This window comes from Pteropus alecto, unplaced genomic scaffold, assembly GCF_000325575.1.
Source record: "Pteropus alecto unplaced genomic scaffold, ASM32557v1 scaffold127, whole genome shotgun sequence".
In the NCBI taxonomy this organism is placed as follows: Eukaryota; Metazoa; Chordata; class Mammalia; order Chiroptera; family Pteropodidae; genus Pteropus; species Pteropus alecto.
The window spans coordinates 831,107-853,607 of NW_006440646.1; the positions used below are offsets into that span (position 1 = coordinate 831,107).

A 22,501-nucleotide genomic window follows, 5' to 3' on the forward strand; every position below is an offset into this window, starting at 1 on the left:
TATCGACCAGTGATTACATGGTCACTTCCTGTTGACAACATTCTCGTGGTTTTCCTCCTGTTTTCTTTGGCCGTCTCCCCTCAGCCTTCTTCGTAGTCATATTCTCCTGTTAATACCAATGCATTTGTTGTTTGTGTTCCTTAAAGCTTAGTCCTGGGCCTCCTCCTTCTCTCTCGATGTTATTTCCTCAGACAACCTCTTCAAAACCACAGAGTTATAATGACTGCACTAGACTTCTGACTCATGCTTCTATGTCTCCGTCCTCTGAGCCGTAGATTCATATGTCCAACTGTTTTCCCAACGTCTCCCTTCATAAATCTCAGAGACACCTCAAATTCCACGTTAAATAAAGCCAAACTATTGCCCCTTATCACCTGTCTTTTTCAAGTTCCATATCTCAACAAATGGCATCACTATTTATTCAGTTGTACAAGTCCGAAATCCCAGGGCCCACTTGAAGCCTGTTCCACTCATACTTCTCCATGTCTAAAGCATCACCAAGTCCTGTTGATTTCATGTAGCAAATAGCTCTTCGATGTGTCGGTTTTTCTCCATGTGTCCCCCACGCCCCCAGTCTCCACTGCTCCTGCTGCAGTGGTCTCCTTCCTCTATCTTTCGTGCCTGTGAATTGGCAGTCACAGTTGAGCTGTGCAAGAACATAACATTCTATGTTTCTTAAATCAGCCTAAGCGGAACTCCAGCAACTCACCTCACCCACAGAAATGCACAGTGGCCCAGGTCACAGGGCCAAAGTCGTCGGGGAAACACCCCAGCGATCACAAGCCCAGTCCGCTGCCATTGAGACCTCAGCTATCCCAGCCCACATATTGCCGTCAGTGGCACACGCCTTTGAAGAGGCTGTTCCAGCACTCATGGGTCCTTCAGATGTCACCCTCTGAGGCTTTACTACCTCCCAGGAGCTACCAGGGAGTGGGCTACACATCTTTCTCTACCTCCTCCTCAGACCTCCCGCTTTGAGTCACCTAGATTAATTTGCCTTTGAATTTAGCCTTTTAATTGAGATGGAGCCTCTAACAGTTTTCAGCTTTTCCATCCTGCAGAGATGCCCTAACGCAGGAGTTCAAAAGACTTCTGATTACCTGTTAGAAATGAAGAAAAGGGAAAATTAGAGAGTACTTACACAATTTGCCCGCGCTACTCACATTTTCTCTAAACCATTCTCCACTCTGTAGCCAGAGGAATCTTGTTGACTCTCGGATTTGACGACTACTTTCATGCTAAAAAATCATCCATGGCTTCCTTTCCACCAGATTCCTCCGTCTGACTTGGTTCCCTCCATCCCCAGGACTCTAGCCACATTGATCTGCTCTCAGATCCTCGAACAACTTATTTCTTCTACCTTTCCCTTTCCCCCTCTTCCCACGTGCCTTTCTCCCGTTCATAATCATCTTTCAGAGCTCCAGGCACACGCCACTTCTTGTCTAGATCATACCCCACACTCCACAGTCTTTCCTGGTGATGCTTATCATAGTGTGCAATTACACATTTAAATGCGTGGCTCCCTGACTGCCTCCCCCACTGGACGAGAGCTCCATGAGAACTGGGACCATGTTGGCATCCGTTCACTACCATATCCCCAGGGCCTAGAGCAATGTCTGGAACGCTGAGAAAAAGAAAGAACTTGTGTTTTTCATCATCAGAAGTTTTTGTATTGTTTTGTTTTTAGATGAAATCTGCTAATCTCTTCAATTTGGAATCTATTAAGACAGTTCCTGATTTCAAATTCCTGTGCCACCTGCTATTGTCACTAACAATAACCAAACGAATTAATATTTAACATGTTTTGAGTGTTTACTTTGAGTCAAGCATTGAGCTGTGTTCATTACATGCATATATAACTCCTGCAATGGCCACTTCAGGTAGACACTATCCTTATCTATATTTACGCATAAAGAAAATGAAGCTTAGAAAACTCAAGGTCACACCACTTGTCAGTGGTATGACCTGGAGCCCAACAGGCTCCATCAGACTCCAGAGTCCGAGCTCATAACCGCTGAGATTTACTGCCTCCCGCAGACTTCCTTCTTCCTTTCCTTTTTTCTTTTTTTTAGGACTGCAACCCACTTTGCAGTGGAACAGGAAATTATGGTGGGTTTAGTGCAGAGTTGGGGGGTGAGTAGAGATAGAAGACTAGATAGCTACAAAAATGGAAGAAAGGCATGAGAAGAGGGAGGAAAGCTGCTCTGTTCCTTCTAGGGACATTTCACAGTTCCCTTTAAGGTTTTGGTTTCATCACATCCTAAATATTTCCACACGCTTCGCAGGTACTCTGTAGTAAACCAACCTCGTGACCCATTTTACTGTCACTCTCCATAAATTCTCATTGAACGACTCCTATTTTCTCAGATTCCTCTTTCCTCTGAACTCTTAACAGTTCGTGAAGCATGCCACAAAGCTTTGTACTTAAATTGTATGCTTTCTCCATAAAACAATTGTACAAAACAACAACAAATTCTGGTATATTTTCTGAACCTGCCCAATGAAGAAGATTGACCTTAGAGGTCACTTAGCCCACCTGCTTTCCCAGCAGCAATAAAACAAACAAAATAAAACAACACTAACAAAACAAATGAGCCATACCTTCAGTTCAATGGACAATATTAGTCCATTGTTGCAAATTTAGTCATTTGTGAATAGTATCATGTTAAATGTTTGCTCAGAGATGGTCTGGTTAGTTTTCCAGTTTATGCCAAATCTTGTTAATATCCCCACTTTGCACTAAGGAAATGGAGGCACAGGGAGGCTCTGATTTGCCCAGGAACTCACAACTAGTACTTGAGTTCTACTCACATCCTGGGGCTCGAATTCCACCGCAGCTCCATCGAGGCCCAAGTTTACCTCCATTTTACACTCACCGGGTTTAATTATAGGAGGCAAGTCTTGTTTCTGGAGCATGTTAGCACAGGATGGAATTTCTCAAGGAGCTGGTAAAGCCATGTGAAAAGCCATATTTGGTCATGCTGAATTTGACCTTTGTACTTTGTGTGAAGAAAGACTTTTCTACACAAAATAATAGTGCAAACCAAGGAGAAGGTGATGACAAACTGCTTAAGTATTTCATTACTTTCTGCAGAAATAGATGTCTCTATGAATAAATTTTATCAATTTATTGAGGCTGTATAATAGCAGAAGGTTTTGTTGTTGTCTCAGCACTTTTAACATTTGTTAGCAAATGTGTGATTTGCTCCGGCCAGTATAATGAGGGGATTACCAAAAATAAATCACTATTTTGGAACTCTCCCACTAAAAGACAAAAGGCATTGGCCAGAGCAAATGTGTTAGGTTAAGGCTCCTAGAATGTGTATGAAGAGGCCATCTGTGTGTGGGGTCCAGCACAGACTTGCCTGTTTCTCTGTGATCCCTGACTCTGACTATCTGAAACCGTGAAATTAGGACTTCTTTTAAAACACTTAAGATTCAGTTTATCATTAATCCACAATGGGCTTTCCCTGGTTAGGCCACTCTTCTCTGTACTATGTTTTACCAATAAGATAAGCTTATAGGGGAATATTTCCAATATTGTCTTTGCTGTCATACACAGTACTTAATGTATTAAGGAGAAAGTACTCTTTTATTTATCTTTTCCCAGTGTAAACGGAGGTTTCATTCTATTTAGAGATATTTTGGTTATTGAAATGAAGACATTATTTTCATTTGAATCATGGCACAATTACGGCGACTTAAAAAATGTCTTTGCTATCTTAGGCTTTGGCAAAACAAGCCAAGATTGATTTTGAAGAGCAAGCCATCAGAGAGAAGGCAATTCATGAGCAGATTGCTGTGGAAAGAGCTCAAGCCCGTTACAAAAAGCATTATTTAATATGTGCAGAAATTTTGGATCAAATACTTGATTTGTCCACTAAAGTGGCAGACTATCGAATGTTGACAAATAAGTAAGTATTGTTTTTTTTATAATTAATGTAATAGAGATACCACATAGAATGAGAAAGGATAAGATTATAAAGTGGACACAAGGTTAATAATTGAAGGGAGACAAAAATGTTTCACGAAAGGAAAACTAAGGAGGATCCAGAGAACCTCGATCACTGACCTAACTCACCCACCGAGTAGCCTTATTTAATGTGTATTTATGTGTCTTTTAACATTTAAATTCTATATCTAAATTCTCTATAATTTACTAAGACAGCTAAGATCATTTATCTGAAACACTCAGAACTTCCTAGAAGACTGGAATTATTTGAAGATTATCTTACTAATTAATGCTATTTATTTTTATTGCACCTTGTTTCTAAAAAGAATCAAAGTATGAGTAAGAAAATATTCGGTGAAACAAAAATTTTAAGAATATACCAAAATAAAAACAAAGGAAAATTCAAATTAAAGTAGAAAGTTAACAAGGGAATTTGTCTATTCTAAGTACCTCACGTAAGTGGAATCGTACGGTATTCTTCTGTGTCTGGCTTATTTCATCTAGTGTAATGTCTTCAAAGTTCATCTATGTTTAGCCTGTGTCAGAATGAAATACTACTTTTTAAGTTGTATTTTCAAGCTCTCGTCTATTTTTAGAGAAATGCATCTGAACCACATCAGTCTCTTTTATTCCTTTGCACATTTTGTTCCTTTTGGAACAGTTTTACTATTACTCTGTCTGGTTACCTCCTAGTCATTCATCATACTTAAATAGAAATAATTACTGAAAAATAATTTTAAAGTTTACCAAATGTGCTATAACAATAAGACTACCATCCATTGGATTTTCTGTTGCAAATTATTTGCAGACATGTAAACCATTTTGTCATCTTAAAGGAGTCTTGGAAAGTGTTCAGTCTGTTCATTTTGCGTAGAAGAACACCAACACTAGAGCATTTAAATAACTTCCTAATGTTGCTCAGCTATTTAACATCACAGCGGGGAATCCAAAAACCCAAGCATTATGATAGTGCTAATTATTTTTAGATGCATTGCTCTGTCAGTGCATAGTCAATAACGAAGTTGGAAGTGGCTTTAAGTAGCATTCATTCATTTAAACCTGCTAAGTTCTAGACATTTTATTAGTCATCAGAAATATAAAAGCAAGTAGAATTCCTAGTCTCAAACAGCAGACTTGCAGAATGAGTATGAGAATAGAAAGACTAAGGTTTAAGACTAAGGTATATTTGACTAACCATTGATTTACCTCTACCTTTTTTTACTATTATTTTTCCTGTAGTCTGATTCCATATAAGCTGATGCATAATTGGAAGGAACTCTTTCTAAATGGAAAGCCCATATATGAGCAAGCCTCTATTAAGCATCTATCAGCTAAGCCCTCTGCAGAACAACGTGTAGAACTGGAAAAAAGGGACTTGCTAGATAACGGTGATTATGAGGAATATAAGGTACAAACTAATATGTAATAATCAGAGAGAATTCAACATAATAAATGGTGTTTTTTAATGCTAATTTTGTGATATTATTTTATTTTATTTCTATTAATGAAATGGGCATTTTGTGTTTGCATTTCCCTTGGTTTAATTTGTATTTATAGTACTCTTTTTTAAATGCCTAACTATTCATAGTCTATTATCTGTTACTTCCAGTAATATTAGAAGAGTTACCTGAAAAAAAAATCAAATGTAATACATTGGGCAGATAGATTTCAAAATTTAAAAAATATTTTAAATTTATTCATTAGCAGTTTTCTTTGTATGAGTTGTCTTGTCCTTGTTAAAGGTATTTTTTAAAATTTTTTTGTTAATAGTATATCATTTTTGGAGGCAAATGGAAGAGGAAGAGGCCTGAGCTTTATGAGTTGTATAGATTCCAACAAAATTTTATTCAGAGATTAAAAAAAAAAGGTATCGGGTAACAATTTTGCTTCTTAGAAGAGCTGCTGAAAAGCTTTTGGGGTTAGACAGACCCCAGAATATCTTATCTGGCTTAAGTGGTCTTTCACAGGGTGTAGAGGGACAACACAACCTGGTTTAGAGGTCTCATCATCGGCACTGCCAGCTGCTAGCAGTGCAAGATCTTAGGCAGCCAGTCTCGTAAGTTCTGAGAGACTCAGTTTCCCAATTCATCAACCTTATTTTGTTGTTGTGAAACTTAAGGTAATATGTATTACACGGTAAGCCAGGTGCACTCACTGCATGTTGGATGCAAATAATACATGTCGGTTTCTTTCCTCACCGTCCTGCTCTCTCCACCCCACTTTGTCCCACCTTTAGGAGAAAAGAGGTAAAATTAATAGCTGTTGGATAGAAGTTCTGGGGAGATCAACAGCAATGGAATAAAGAACGAGGCTTTTTTATTATTAGAAATATTGAATGAGATTTAGAAGGGTAGTGAGTGCAACATGGAAAAAAAAAGAGAAGGAAAGCTGATTTGGCCCAATCGTTTGCTGATATTTAGCAAACACTCAATAAATGTTTGTTGAAAGGATGCGTGAATAAAATAACGAATGATAATGAACAGAGCAAAGTGTAAAATAGCACGAATATGTAACCATTGAAAGAAGATAAGCTTATGAAAAAAGATAGGGAAAGCAAATGAGATTGTGAGAAACTAAATGTACACTGTGTTTTAACTGGATGAATCTGTATTTGTATTACTAAAAAAAAATATTATTTATTAAGGATTGACTAGAATCTTACAGGATTATGTGTATATTTATTTTGTTTGGTTGTAGATTTTACTAGATCTAGTGTGTCAACCTAAAGTCTAATGCTTCATAATAAAATTCTCCACAGTATCCAGCGAGGTAAAGCTATTTCTTTCCATTGTAAGTAAAAGTCATTTTATTTGACAGATTTTGCTGATTCATGGAATATTGATTTCTAAGTTATTTCTCAAACATCTCTATCTACTATATTCTTGTTGCTCATAAATAGGAGACCTGGTAGTCTGCAGCCTAGCAAAGATTTGTCTTTTTAACTTTTTTTCTTGTTTGGGAAATTGTTACCACCGGAACATGCTTGTCTTACCCACATCCTGAAGCAGCTGGTACATTTCTTTTGCAGGAAATCGTAAACTTTCGTTAGGAGTATGTGAACGTCTGGCAGTGCAGTTTATTTTGTTTATATAGCCTTTCCTGTTTTTCTAGAAGTGAAAATTACCTGAGGATTTCTGATTTACACTCTGCTCCTTTTGACTACATGATAGAAAATATACCACACACAGATGTTAGGATATATGTACTGTAAACTATCCAATTATTCATTCCCTTATTGCTAGAGCTTTTTTTTTTTTTTTAATCTCTTCAGGATCTTGTTAAGTGTTCCTGCAATGCAAGTGAAAAATAAATGTTTGAACTTGTAAAATATATTATCTGGCTTAAGTGGTCTTTCACAGGATGTGGAGGGACAACACAACACGGTTTAGCTAAAGGAAACAGTTGTCCATTTTTCTCATTGCTAAATTTGCCCAACATTTTTAATCCTTCAACTAAATGCATAACTTGCTAATTAATCTTCAGAAGTTTTACATCCTTAGCATACTTTATTGATGCCCATAAATACCATTTTTAAAGAACCGATACCTCCTGGATTTGAGCCTATACTTTTAAAGCTCTATTAGAGTAAACTATCATTCTTAACATTTTTAATTTTTACACCTAGAAATTGGTATAAAACAAATTTTTACTGATGTATATATCAGATGTAGCTGATGAATATTTGACTCTTATTTCTTAACATTATTTTCTAAATCATCACATGCTATTTATAGAATGGCTGCATGTGAGGTGCTTCAGTTCAGGAGTAGTATAGCCAGAAATATCATTCATTACTCCTAGGCAGGAGGCAGGAACAGCAACATGGAACAGGTAGGATCCCACTGGGATTCCCAGGCAACAGCCATAGGATAACAATGAGTTATGTAATAGACAGGCATTGGCTTCGAGCCAGAACAGTCTGCAGCTCAGCATGGAGGTGAAGGAAAGTTAACTTCTGCCTTTCCCTGGTTGCTTTGTACTACGTTTATACTTCTTGGCAACAGATATGTGGCCCAGACTGAGCACTGTAGCTCAGAAGCATGTAGAGGCATACCTTCTCTCTGGAGGTACAGCTAACCCGCCAACATCAGTGAGAGGTGTACATCCCATGCCTGCAGCTCCTCTGAAATCTAAAGGCTGGATTGTCTGGTAGAAAGGTGTGGCCAGGTAGTTAACCATACCGTGACCTGACTGGAGGTCACGTGACTTAGAAAGGCTACCAAGCTCACTTAGCAGAGCCAGTTCATCTTTTCAAGTTGTTCTGAGACCTTTAAACTGGGCTCCAATACAGATCCCAACCCATGACAGCTCCTGGGTGAGAAGTCAGAATTTAGTTACACATCAGCTAACTGCCTTCTCCTCTCTTCCTCCTTGTTAAGGGAAGGACAGGACAGTATTCATTCTTCTCACTGGAACCTTGCTATCAAACAGGGCCCATACAATGGTCAAGAAGCCCACCAGAGCTGCCAGGTTACGTGAGATAAACTTTCTATCAGTTAAGATACCCAACCACCCTTTCAATTACCATGTATTGAGCCTATACTATTGATTGATTTATTAATGTAATCAATTCATATTGAGTGCCAGCTATGTGCCAGCACTGTTCTAGGTATTGGGGATATAAAGCTGATTAAGATGGAGATCCTTCCTGCACGGTGCCCACAGTTTAGTGAGGGTGAGAGAGAAACCATTGCAGAGCATGATGTTAAATGTGGACAAGCACAGGAGATCATGGGGACCCACTGGAAGAGGTGAATTTCCAGCCAAGTTTAGTATGCATAGGCATCAGTTAGTTTAAATGTATTAACTCAAAACTAAGTTATGTATTATTAACCCTATGAACTGTGAGCTTATTTTTATACTCTCCCTAACTTTGTATTTTTTTTTCCACGACTTCATTTAATTTCAAACATGTAGACCAAACTAAGCTCAGGAAGTATATTTTGAGTATCTAAGAGTCACCTACCTCATCAAAATATTTTAGTAACTGCTGAACATATCAATCTTGGGCATATTTTAAAAATGTTAAAGGGAAATATGTGGTTGTCCAATGAATTAGAATATTATAAATGGGAGATTGGGTTGTTCCTGGTTAAGACATCATTTTCTGCCCAAATTATCTCATCTCTCATTTACTAAATTTTCCTTAGGATACAATTTAACTGTTGATTGGTCTATTTTCCAAAAGGCCTGAAGTTTCGCTGCATTTTGAATAAGTATACCTGATATGATTCGATGAGTTTTTAGTGATTTATGAAACAAAATTTAAAACAGTAATTGTACAAGAAATTATTTTCTAAGATACTATAAAATAAGCAACCCATAACTCAGATCTAAAAGAAATCACACAATAAGATATAAAGATGTAAAAAAAACTGTATCTTTATTATCAATTATGAGAAATTGCACCTGGAATTATATTATTATTTTAAAAATATACTTTGATAAATAAATACGCACTTGGTAACTTTCTAGGTCGAGTCGCTGTTAGTATAAAGTTAAGGATTTACTCTCCTATTTGTAAATATCTAAGGGATGATTCCAAAATGGTGCTTAGATACAAAAATACCCTTTATTTTTTGTTTTTAAGAGAGTGGATTGAGAACAGATTGTGAAATTAATTTATGGGTCACAATCATCACTTAATTTTTAAAAATAGAAACACAACAAAATGAATATGATGCAATGCAGTACAATAGAAAATAAAGCACATCACCAGTAGTAAGGATAAGTATTTCATAAAGCCTTTTTTCTATTTTATATATAACCGCACACAAATACCGGGTAACAATATAAAATATATTTTTTATGGAAGGTCCTGGCCAAAAATATTTGAAAGCCACCATCTTAGAAGATGCAGAACAAGTGGTAATTGTGCTCCAAGAGAGGCTGGGCAGGTCAAAAAGTGCTCACAGGGGTTCACACCAATAAAAAATGGAAAACGTTGGTGAAGTGGAAGCCTTGAATAGCTAAAGAAAAGTCCATCATGAAGAACATAAATAGAATGTCCCCTGGAATTTGAGAATTGGTAATAGCTACTACGACCCCTGAAGCTGCAACTACAAACCTTAGTTGTATTTCAGGTATGGCAGACTTTCTTCTCTTCCTCACTTCCTGCCATGGTGTGCCAAGAAAAGCCAGTCACAGTGGATGCAGAATTAGGCAGCTTGCATGTCTTGGTAGGACAGTGTTGTGGTGTACTCTAAAAGGGGCATAGCCTCATTTTGTGGAGTCACTACATGTGGTGTTTCTTGAAGTCAATTTATCAGAAGCTTCTACTCTAAGTTCTTAGGCCATTGTACCAGGGTAATCTGTCTGTCATTGGGTTTTATTACATATAGGTTAAAAGATTGTATTTCAAGGAACTCCAAGGAAACTATGCTATCAAAAACAGCATAAGCGTAGTATCTCCCTGGGAAGTTATGTTGGTAAATCTTAGCCATCTGTGAGGACACTGGATTGTGTGTACTTTCAGACAAGCATCACCGCTCTACAAAAGCCACATTCAAATGTCACTACTAAATATCATTGGCATAACACATTGTGGGTTGTTAGTTGAATATTGTGTTAGTGACACTCGTATTTTATGGACTGATGATTCTTTTCCAAGGCCCAGATTGATCAAAGTGAACCATGTCTCCCCTCTCTTTAAAAGGGTAGGTGAAGAAGTCCTTTTCTCAAAGTGGGTCTTTACATGGGGGAAGAAATGAGAATGAGGTATATTTGCTTTGGTCCAAAGGTAATCACTTTTAGAGAAGTAAACAAAATATGTAGAGAAAATCAAGCAGCTCCACCAGCATCATCGTCTAACCACTTGGGCAATGTTACGATCAAGGAGGGTATCTAGTGAACTGAACACACCACACGGAAGATCTTGGGCGTGCCCTTTAAGTGTACACTTCAGTCCACATTCAAGCACATGGTTCCCAAGAAAGTGCTACCTGTAAATGCTCATGATGCTTTAAGCCATGGTTAATAACTAGTGGACCAAGGATACTGACTTAGGAAACAAAAAAGACATAACAGACTGGAAGTAACCAGAATCAGAAGTCTAGGTAACCTTGAGGTACCCACAACACCATACAGAGAACCATTGGATCCAGGCTGGTAAGCAGTGTTAGGTCCATGTAATCTGAAAACAGGAAAAAAAAAAAAAGGATGGGGGTGGGGATAATCATCCCAGGAATTTAGAATTCAGTTTTTTGAAAGGTCCATGTAGGCAATTAATAAAAATATTACTAGAAAATAGGTTGTGACTTTTAACCCAAGGCAGAGGCTGTTTACTCTGTTGTAGTTTCCTAATCTCGTATGTGTAGGTAGATGAGGAGTTGGTAGATCTTGAGTCTTGTACTTACAGTTTCTCAAAAATACATACTGATGATATTTATATAGTCACAATAAAAATAAAAGATCTTAATAATTACTTATATATGCATGTAAGTTGACATTAATTAGTGCTAGTACCAAGGAGCACATCTATACACATAAAAAATGTGTCTTACTAAAGCAATAGTTTATACCAGGTGATTCTTACCTGGCATTGCCCACTCTGGCCATGAGACTTCTGAAACTGATAGTCACATGTCTGTTTATAACAATACCTGAAAGAGTAACAGCTAGATGTTTTATTATTTAATTTTTCTTTAGTATGATTTTATTGTTTAATTATATATATCAAGCTGTATAAAATAGGGATCTGGTAAAAATTTTTGGTTCTTCTTCACTAATGAACTAGAAAATCTCTTTAGTTACACTACTTGTAGTTAAAATAGTAATCTTCATTATGGTCTGAATTTCTCTCTTTTTCCAGTTCTGACCTCCTCTTCACTTATCATGTTCTTGTTTCAACGTGAGGTGTTTACCTTGACTTACAGTTTATCCTTGGTCTTAACCTGTGTTTTTAAGGTGGTTCTGAAAAATGTGTCCTTCTAAATCTTTGACCAGCTTATCTCCACAGGTCAGGCCTCAATCCTTTTCCTAACTTAAGCATTCAGTTCTCTTCATGGTCAACATTCTAACCCATTGTGTTTGGTCACATTCTACAACTAATTCAGTGATGGAAGAGGCTTTATTCTGCCTGCATCGTGAGGACGCATGCTTTTCTGATTGGGGCGCAAGCCGAATGTGGTCCTTCCAGAGATGTGGACACTCTTACCCTCCTTTGTGGTACTATCAGGTGATTCTCACAGCAGCCTGAGAACTTCTTAGTTAAGCTTTTAAAGTTGGCAGTCACATCTGCTACTGATATAGACATTTCATTCAAACTTTACAACAAGCCCAAGAAATAGATACTGTCATGCAAAGATGAGGGAATTGACCTGAGTACAATGCAAATAAGCAGCACAGCTATCATGGGAACACAAGTTATCTGATTTAAGTCACAGACTGTCTTCTTTAGAATGGGTTAAATCATGGCATAGCTCAAAATCATTAGAACATTGGAAAGTTGCCATTTAAACTCGGCCTTGGCCTTAGAGCCTTTTTTTATTTTAAGATAACATAAGTTCTCTGGTTTCTGTTGTTTTACTTGGTTAGTTTCTGATTGGTCACATTACATAAATTAATTATCACTTGTCTAATTAGAAGTATAAACAATTCCGATAAATGAAAGCAGAGGCAAGTAAGCAATTATAATGCAATCAATAATCATTTAAATCTTTTCAGTATTTAGCTAATTTTGAACAATGTATATAATTATTATGCACAGAAGTTTTTGAAAAACCAAAGACATTAAACTAAAGCAAAATAAATTTTACAAATAAAGGGTAGAAGTGACAGTCTAGTATAATTATTTTATATAGAACTAAATTTCACCAATTTAAAAAAAACCTATTATGAATGCTTTGTGAGTTTTTTTTTTTTAATTTATTTTGAGCTTCAAAAGTATTTCCTTATCTCTTGTGTTGTCACATCAGACATTCTGGCACCAAACCAGACAAGCCATCTATAGCACTTATTGAATTTGACAATTTATGTTCTGAGCAAACATTTTTTTGGTCAAATATTGGATGAATATGAAAGAAAATGCAAGAATATAGGCATGTATTTATTTATAAATGGCATAGCATATGTAAATATATACACATATTTACACACATATATTGATACGTGACAGCATATATATTTATGCTGTCATATAGAATATATGTATATACACATATATATCTTGACATATAGTCAAGATAAAGACATATACCTTCCTCCTTAGGAAAAAAATCTGACTTGAAGCTATACAGGCAATTTAGACTAGCAGAAGTTGACCAGTGTTTCTTAAAGAAATATAATGTACTCTGCTTTTTTCATTCCCTTTTTGGTTTTCAAGAGAACGTATGTTGCTGGGAGAGCTCATTTTTTTCCCTCGATGGCTATTCCTCCTGCTACCTAAATTATTTGGAATAAGGAGACTAAGTTAAGATTTTGGGGGCAAGTGATATAATAGAGGAAGTGCTAATAGAACTGATCATCTTTGATAAGATTTGGAGAAGACTTACATGATTTTAATAAAATCTGATAAGCTGATATATCCTGGAATTTATAATTTTCTACACCACTGAAACAATACATCAGAGTTTTTTGAAGTTTGAATAGTTTGATAAATGGGTTATATGTACTAATTCAAAATAATCTTAAATTATATAAAAAATGACATGTATTTCTACTCCTTGTGGCATATTGTGGATAGAATATCTATATTATGAAATTGTCACCTAATTATGTTACTAAATTTGTTTTATATTCATTGAAGATAATTTTCCAAGATCTTCATGTGACTTCAGAAAAATACCATCTTACGTAATTTTTCAATCAGCAATTTGTATATAAGCTAAATCCTAAATCTTATCTGTTTTATATATCTTAATTACTTTTATCATTAGAACATTGATATTATAGCAACTATGGACACTTTAGAAAATACAATAAAGCAATGTACTAATTTATTCTCCCACCAATATTGAATAAGAAGTATGACATCTTTCTATGTTAGGCAAATTTTTTTATTTATGATGTGTCATTGTTTTATTTGGATATCTTTATTACTATTAATTTGAATATTCAAAAACCCATTGACTATTTTATTCTATTTAAGACTCTTAACTCTTTGTCAAGCATATATGTTGTAATCACTCTCCCTTTATTTTTAAATTGTGTGTGTGTATGCTTGTGTGCATGTTTGAGAATGTGCAAAATATTTTATTTTCATGTAATCAAATTTATCAGCCTTTTCTTTTGTGGCTTTCATGCTTAAAAAAGTCGTCCTAGACCATATATATATTCATGCAAATGTCGGTGCCTTCATGATTTCTTTGCTACATCTTTCATTAGTCTAATCCATTTTCATGAAAAATATAAGGATATCTAACTTTATTTTTCTCAAATGTATGCCTAGTTATTCCAATACCAGTTATAAAATTATCTATTCTTTCTCTGATAATGTGAAATATAAATCTTGTTAGGGCTAAGTTCTTACATATACTTAGATCTGTTTCTAGAATTTATATTTTTGTGCACCGAATATTCTGTTTCAGCAACTCATTCTTTTCATTGCTCTCTTCTTGAATGCTTTAATATCTGGTAAGAAAACATTCCTTTATTACTTTCCTTTTTAGGTTTTTTAAACGAATATTTTTATTCATTGTATTTCTTTTTCTGCTTTAGTTTCAGAATCATTTGTCATATCATCCTGCAGGAAAAAAATGAGACTAGAACTTCTGTTGTCATATTAAATCAGGTTAATTTGGAGAAGAATTAAATGATTTATAATTTGAACTTTTTTAACTTGCCTTTTATTCAAGTCATTTTTATTATGCGCAATATAATTTTGAGGCTTTCTATATAGAAACTATATATTTTCATCAATTCCAATGATTTGTATCAAAGCTCTTAATTGCAAGCAAAAAATTTGACTCTTGCTAAGTAAGCAGGAAAAAAAATTATTAGGTTATGTTGGGTAATTCAGTGAATCAGTAAGTGGGTTCTAGAACCAGGCTCACAGTTAAACTTTCAGGGAAGATGATAAGTACCATCGCAGCAAGGTCTGAGGAGGAAACTGTCCCCACCACCACCACTGCAGAGCACGAGCAGTTCAGGTTGCAGCAACGACCTCTGCACCAGGAACTCAACTCCGTAGCGGCCTCCATTACTTCTAGGCATGTTGCTACTGCTTTCTTTTTCCTCATTTGCATTGGCTAGAACCTTCAAAATAGTGTGACTACTAATGCTAATGATGAGCATCTTTTTCATATTCTTACCTTTAATGGAAAAATATATTTTTCATTTTTGCCCACTCTTACATATCGCTCCAGAAAGTAATAGAGAAGTCATCTTCAATTCATAGCATATTGAGAGATTTGTTTTGTTTTAATTTTACTTGTATTTTTTTCTCATCACAAATAAATTTTGAAATTTATCAGATGCTTCGTGGTCAAAATGGTCATATACTTTTTATTATTATTATTATTATTATTATTATTATTATTTTAGCCTACTAATGTGATATAATAATAGGTATTCTAGTATGTATCGTTTCCTATATTCATGAAATACCTCATTCATTCATGGTGAGACAATTTCAATATAGTATAGGCTATGAGCACATGTCCTGGAATCTGCCTGCCCGGGCTCCAATCCAGGCTCTGTCATTGTTTTTTTGTTGTGACCACAGACAAGAAATTTAGCTTCCATAATACTCAGTTGTTTCTTCTACAAAATTGGAAAGATAATGCTACTTGTGTAAGAGTTCTGTGAGAATCATGTAAGATAATTCATGAAAACGACAGTATATGGCACATAGTGTGTATAGTAAATGTCAATTCGTATCTTCATTTTCACTTAATATAATACCGATTTTGCTAATATTGTATGCATGACTCTTGCGAAATATTTCCAATTGAGATTGACTTGTAGTTCTCTTTTCGGATGCTATTTTTGTCAATTATCTTTGATACATTTTTGGTGTCAGGGTTATGTTAGTTTTGTCAGGTCAATTGGAAAGCTTTCTGTTTTCCTCCATACTTCGGAAGACTAAAAACATTTCAATTTATGTTTAATTAAGGAATGAAAATTTTTTTGTAAATCATCAGGGACTTCAAGTTTCCTAAGGATATGGTTCTTTGACAACTTCTATTTCTTTCATGGCTTTCATTTTTTCAAATAGGCCATTTAATTTTAACCATTTTTACTTTTCTAAAATATCATTTTTATATAAATTAAAATTTATTATAGTAGAGTTATACATAATATTTTTAGTGTCCTTAAAATCTGTTATTACTTTCTTTCCTATTATGTTATAAAATTAATACTGTCTATTCTTCCCCTTTGTTCAAAAGTAGTAGTAATTTCATTATCATGATTAGAATGGACAAGTTATAGAAATATATCAGTAAAAGGTATCTCAGTAGTTTTCTCTCTAATTTATCAGCTTCCATTTTTATGGGTTTCTATTTCTTTGTTTCTTTTATTTATTTTTTATTTTTCCTATTTCAATGATTTGTTTATTAATTTCCCTTCTTTTTTATTTTCAGTCAGGGCATTTTTATGCTAAAGTACTATGTATTTTCCTCTCAGTACAGTTTGATCCCATTCTACGTTTTTAATAAATTTATTGTTTTAATGTTCTTTTTGGACATTTATACTTTTACTTTCCTCTTGAAGATTTATTCATAAAGAATAGTTTTTAGGGGGAGCGGGGAAAAAAAAGAATGATTTTAATTTTTAAGTATTTATATTTTTGATATCTTTCAAAAATCAATTTCTAGTTTCATTATACAAAAATCAATTTTTATTATGCAAAAATCAATTTCTAGTTTTATTTCCCTTTCCCTCTAATTGTTTAATCATTTCAGCAAGGAACCTAAAAACTCTGGGAGTCAAACGTAGTAGACTGAGAGGATACCATATTGAACATGAAAGTTTTATCTTTCTTACTTTAAAATACGCTTAATACTTGCATAAGATAGCAGATAAACTATTATTGTCTCTTTTCTGCTTATTCATGATAGTGTCAATTTAAGTATCTTAATGCTCAATCTCAACTATGATTTCTCAGTTAATTCAATATACCTACTTTCATAAACTGTTAAGAATTTTAGAATTGTTTTTTTTTTTTACTTTTATGTGTGGATCTTATTTTTCTGCTCTCTAATATGAAAGCATTATTCATGTTCTTATTCACTTACGTAATATAATTATTTAAAATATTGATTAGCTTTTGTTTGCTATAATTTGGATTACTTTCAATATTCAAATTTCTTACATGCCTAAATTCTACCTTTAAGAATATTGCTGTTTTGTTTGTTTTATTGTGATTTTTGCAGAACATGGTTGGAGAGTGGGCTTTACCAGAAGAAATGGTTGATAACGTACCACCCTCCAACAATTGCATATTGGGCCATGTGATTCACAGACTAATTGAAAAATCTCTTCCCCCTAAAACTGAATCAACAGTACCTGAATCACTTTCATTTGCTATTAAAGGATGCTTATTGGGGAAAACATTTAGTGGAAAAACTACTGCTCTAAAGTTTCTACAAAAAGGTAGAATTCTTTTTTATTTGTACTTACCTGATTCTATTTATATTGACTGTAGTGTAAATGGCCGTATCTGTAGAAAATATACATGAGGATCTGGTGATATATTAGGAAACTGTCATCAAAAGTATTGTAATAGAATGATCCCATGATTTATTGTCCATGGCAGGCACTTAGGAGTATAGAGTCATAAACTGTGACTGTCCCAGGCAAACTTGGATTTATTGGAATGTTATCTAATGATGATGGATAGTATGAATAGAATAATCAGTTTTAAACTTTCCTCATAGATTTTACTTACTTTACCAATAGATGAAGCAGGAATTTAATAATGTGTTACAAAGAAGAGAAATCCATTTAAATTGTAAATATTTTAATTCTTCACATTTGTTGAATTCTCAGCCTCTCTTTAATGAGCCTTTGGCTTTTACAGTTAAAAGCAAAATCACAGATTTCCATCTGTTCAGTTAGTTTTTGTTCAATAATACAATACCATTTCTCTTTTCACTGGAAAACTCAAAATTTGCTCTGAGGCCCATCCATCTTGTAATATTCTAAGACAGGGGAAGGGTAGGTCATTATTGTCATGTGAAAAAGATCTCCTTGGTAAGCAACTTGACAAAATCACAATGAGAGCCACATCACATCCACTAGAATGGGTATAATAAAAAAATGGAAAATAACAAGTGTTGGTAAAGATGTAGAGAAATTGGAATATATTGCTGATGGGAATGTAAAATGGTATAGCTATTATAGAAAGCAGTGGTGAATCTTCAATAAGTTAAGGAATTACCATATGAGCCCAGCAATTCCACTACTGTATATATACCCAAGCACCTTGAAAACAAGTATTCAAGGGAAAAAAAAAACAACAAAAAAAAACCTTGTATAGGAATATTCATTGCAGCACTATTAATAATAGCCAATAGGTAGAACTAATTCAAATGTTCATCACCTGATGAATGGATAACAAAATATGGTATATCCATACAATGGAATATTATTCATCCATAAAAAGGGGTGAAATACTGATACATGCCATAACATGGATGAACTTTGAAAACATGGTACAAAATGAAAGAAATCAGATACAAAAGGCCACATATTATATGATTCCATTGATTGGAAATATCAAGAATAGGCAAATCCCTAGAGATAGAAAGCAAATTAGTTGTTGCCGGTGGCGGGAAGGAGTGAGGGATAGGATGATAGGAACTGACTGTCAATGGGTGCAGGGCTTCCTTCTGAGATGATGAAAATTTTCTGGAAAAACATAGTGGTGATGGTTGGACAATATTGAGGATAACCTAAATACCACCGAAATGTGTCTTTTAGAATGGTTAAAATGGTTAGTTTTATGTTATATGTATTTTAATACAATAATACAAAAGAAAGCAGCTTAATCCCTAAAAGCAGTGTTAGGGAGCCCTAAAAACAGTGTTAGAAGGTGAAGCCAGCACGGAAGGACAATAGTGGCAATTTCCTAAATAAAAAGCTATTGGTAATACTGCTGTTTGTACTTTAGACTTTCCTATTCAGATACTTTCTATCGATACTCTTGTCCAAGAAGCTATTCAAGCATTTCATAACAATGAAAAAGCCAGCGAGGCCCTACCAATTCAGAATGAAGCTGAAGAAAGGACTTTCCCAGTTCTGCAGGAGTATAATAAAGAAAGCCAGGCAAGTGTGATTTTAGTTTTCTTTCTTGTGCCTATTATATCAGAGATTTGAAACTGGATGGAATCTAAGAGATCTTCTAAACCAGAAGTTGGCAAACTCTCCTAAAAAGATCCCAAGAATAATTATTTTAGGTTTTGTGGGCCAAGTGGGAAAAATCAAGTATATTGTGGGGGCATTTATATAACAAGAGAAAAAAAATCCCCCCCCCCCCCCCCGCCGACTGGTTTCCCCAGGTGAGCTGTCCAGGGTGATAGGCCAGCTTTGTGCCTAGTTACCTTCAGCTGGAGACATTCTCCTGAAGAAAGAGCCATTTGCTGGTGAAGGGGTGGAGGGGCTGAATTGCAAAGGGTTGGAGGGGAGTAGGGCATGAGTGCTGTGGAGGAGTTCACCAAGTCACTGGTTCCCAGAGTGAAATTCTATTACTGAGAGCCTGGCAGTGGCCAACAGCAGAGTCCCCATCACGTAGTTGGAGCCCAAGGCCAGCCGTGGGCAGTGGCCAAAGCAAGCACTGAAGGCGAGCATGGACAGGAGGTGGAGGAGGATGCCCATCTTAGTCCCCAGGCTCACAGTGCTGTCCCATGGAATTTTACATGCCCAGGGACCATATAAAAAATAATTTGGCCCCACCAAATTTGGTCCAAGGGCAATAGTTTTCAGACCTCTGTTCTAAACTTGTAGATCTCGACTTGGGGCTGTGGTGGGTGGGAAGGAAGTCTCCATATTATTTACCATCATCATATTCCCATGATTTACCTGCTTCACATTCCCATCGGTATTGCATCTGGCTATATTATTGCATGAAGATTCTAGGGCAGGAAACAGGAGGATGGTACTCCACTTAAGAAACACGATGTGGTGATTTTAACTGGGAGAGAGTAGAGGCCCTAAGCATGAATTGGTTTGCTTGGAGTCAGAAGGCTCGTTAATGTCTAGGCCGTGATTGGGATCCCACATTCTAAATCTAGTACTCTTGTACTGTCTCTGCAATTGAATAAATTAGCAGAGAATCTAATCCAGATCATTTGCATGAGCTGCCAAGAAGGTATTATTTAACCATGAATTCTGAAAATAACTGAGTTTTTTTCATTGTGGACTGCCTCAACTTCGATGTTGTGGTACTCTTCATATTCTAATCAGTAGGGTCAGATAACGCACACGTCTTTTCTTTATTTCCCTTATGGCTATGGACGATACTCTGGGATTGTTCTTTCTAAGATGGTTTTCTGTAAACTCTACCTCTTTCTCAGATTCCACTGTATTTTCAAAATGGCTGTTGGTGTACTTGACATAGTAATTAAAGGCCAATTGAAAAACAGATTACACTACAGGTTACTATGTGTTTCCACAAGTATAATTATCATCAAATTTTGTTTGTTTCTGGAACCTGTTCTGTCTCTCTAAATATTATTAATGTTTTAGATAAAATAGTACATTTTTTTCCTCAAATCCTGCTTATAAAAATAAAATTAAGAATGCTATTAAAATATGACAAATTAAAAACTGTCCTTGTGTGTGTTTTCTCCCCAAAGGATCTGCCAAGTAAATTTTCAACTGACTCAGTTTTAAATGAAGCATTACCAGAATCAGAAGATAAAGCTATATTTAGTAAGTAAGATATCAAAACAACTCATCCATCATCCACCTTAGAGGTACAGACAGACAAACAGTTAAGAACACATACATGCAAGCACAAACATGCTTTCAGAGAAAGAAAGGAGAGACAGGGAGTTTTGCATAGTTGTCTACATGGACATTTGACAGGCAGGACAAGGTAAACACAGAAGTCCCTAACCTTTGTCTACAACTGGAGATAAAAGACAAAATGGCAAAAGTAGTCGATTAGTTTTGTTGTGGTTATGAAAACCACCAGGATAAATCATCTTTCCTCTTCCTTGCTTTGCAGGGAAACAATATTTTATTGTTTCTTCTCACCTATGCAGGTCTGCATGAGTTAGTACTATTGGAGCTCTCTCTGCATGTTACATACAGCTTTATTCACAGTGTCAAGGGAGGCTGCAGGTTCTGGTCTCTGCAATTCACCTGAACCGTGCTTCCTTAGATAAAACTCAGTTTATTCTCAACTTTGGGCAAGGAAAATAAAATTAAATTTCCCAAACTTAATGAAGAATTATCTCCTTGGAGATTTGGGCTTCAGTCCCTCAGATACTTTGTAGAACCATTTATGGAAAACGATTTTAAGTCTCAAATATATTTTCTATTTGTGCTAGTGAAGGCTCTGCCATGTTCGATAGTTTTCTCGTATTCTAGAATAAAGTTTAAATCCTTCTGTGCCCCTATCATTTATACCATCATTGCTGGACAATGTATAGATTTATTATGAGCATGCAATGCCTAGAGTGGTTGGATTTTTCATCTTTTAAAAGGACACAATCTGTCCCTTGTGTTCGTCATTTGTTTCTTATCAAATATTTTTAATTGATTTTTAAACTAAGTCCTGTATAACCTGTTTTATTACAAAAGTACAGTTAATTATAAATGGACTTTGAAAACTTTTTATTTTTCCATAGAATTTAACCAAAAAACCTCTCTGACTTCTAGTTCTCCACTTTTAGACTTGTTCGTTACTTATAACTAGATAATCCAGGAAAATAAAAATATCGAGAATTAACCTTTTAACATCTCTTGAGAACTTGGTTGCTTTTCTGAAAAGAAAACCCAAACTGTATTAAAGTATTTCTAATGGTAATATTATGAGTGAGTCATATGGGGAGGAAGCGGAAAACACCAAGCCACACGGTGACCAGGATCTTTACGTTGTGGAATGAGGGTAAAAGCCGTGCTGTGGTGATTCTATTACTTCCTTCCACTGAGTAGCTCAGACATAGCTGGATCCGATAACCCAGCTGTCCAAAACCATAGACGGTCAAATGCTAAATGGTCGTTAGATGTAAATATTGCATTTGTTCTCACCACTTTTCCTGTTGCTAGGTACTGATACCAATGAAATACCAAAAGCTGAAAATGTCGAATTGAATGATGATTTCTCTAAAGTAAGTACTCTAATCTAATTTTGGCTACTACTATACTGAAATGTATCATGATTCCTAGCTTTCTGGTGTGTCTTCAAGTGGAATGAAATAATAATGAGCTCCTCTTTGGTTTAAAGTAAATCTGATAGTAAAATATTAGCTAAATCTGATTTAACTTAATATTCTTTATATTCTTAACATCTAAAGCAATGGGAATTGCTATTTAGTTTTGCCAAGTAAAAAAGTAAACACATTGTTTTTTTAGTTTTATTTCAGATTTATGCCAAATATATATTTGTGTGTTTTTCTTTACCACTTAATTTATGCCTTTTATTTTCTTTCACACTCTCTT

General features: G+C 35.3%; 1 protein-coding gene across 1 annotated transcript in view; it reads left to right on the forward strand.

Moving 5' to 3' along the window:
• The window catches only part of SPEF2 (sperm flagellar 2), a 137,144-nt gene that overhangs the window by 33,076 nt on the left and 81,567 nt on the right, over positions 1 to 22,501 (forward strand). Inside the window, exons 9-14 of the mRNA XM_015593958.2 lie at positions 3,727 to 3,914; positions 5,192 to 5,360; positions 17,266 to 17,485; positions 19,005 to 19,159; positions 20,689 to 20,764; positions 22,109 to 22,170. Of these exons, the coding sequence (XP_015449444.1) occupies positions 3,727 to 3,914; positions 5,192 to 5,360; positions 17,266 to 17,485; positions 19,005 to 19,159; positions 20,689 to 20,764; positions 22,109 to 22,170 (870 nt within the window). The remainder of the gene's footprint in view (positions 1 to 3,726; positions 3,915 to 5,191; positions 5,361 to 17,265; positions 17,486 to 19,004; positions 19,160 to 20,688; positions 20,765 to 22,108; positions 22,171 to 22,501) is intronic.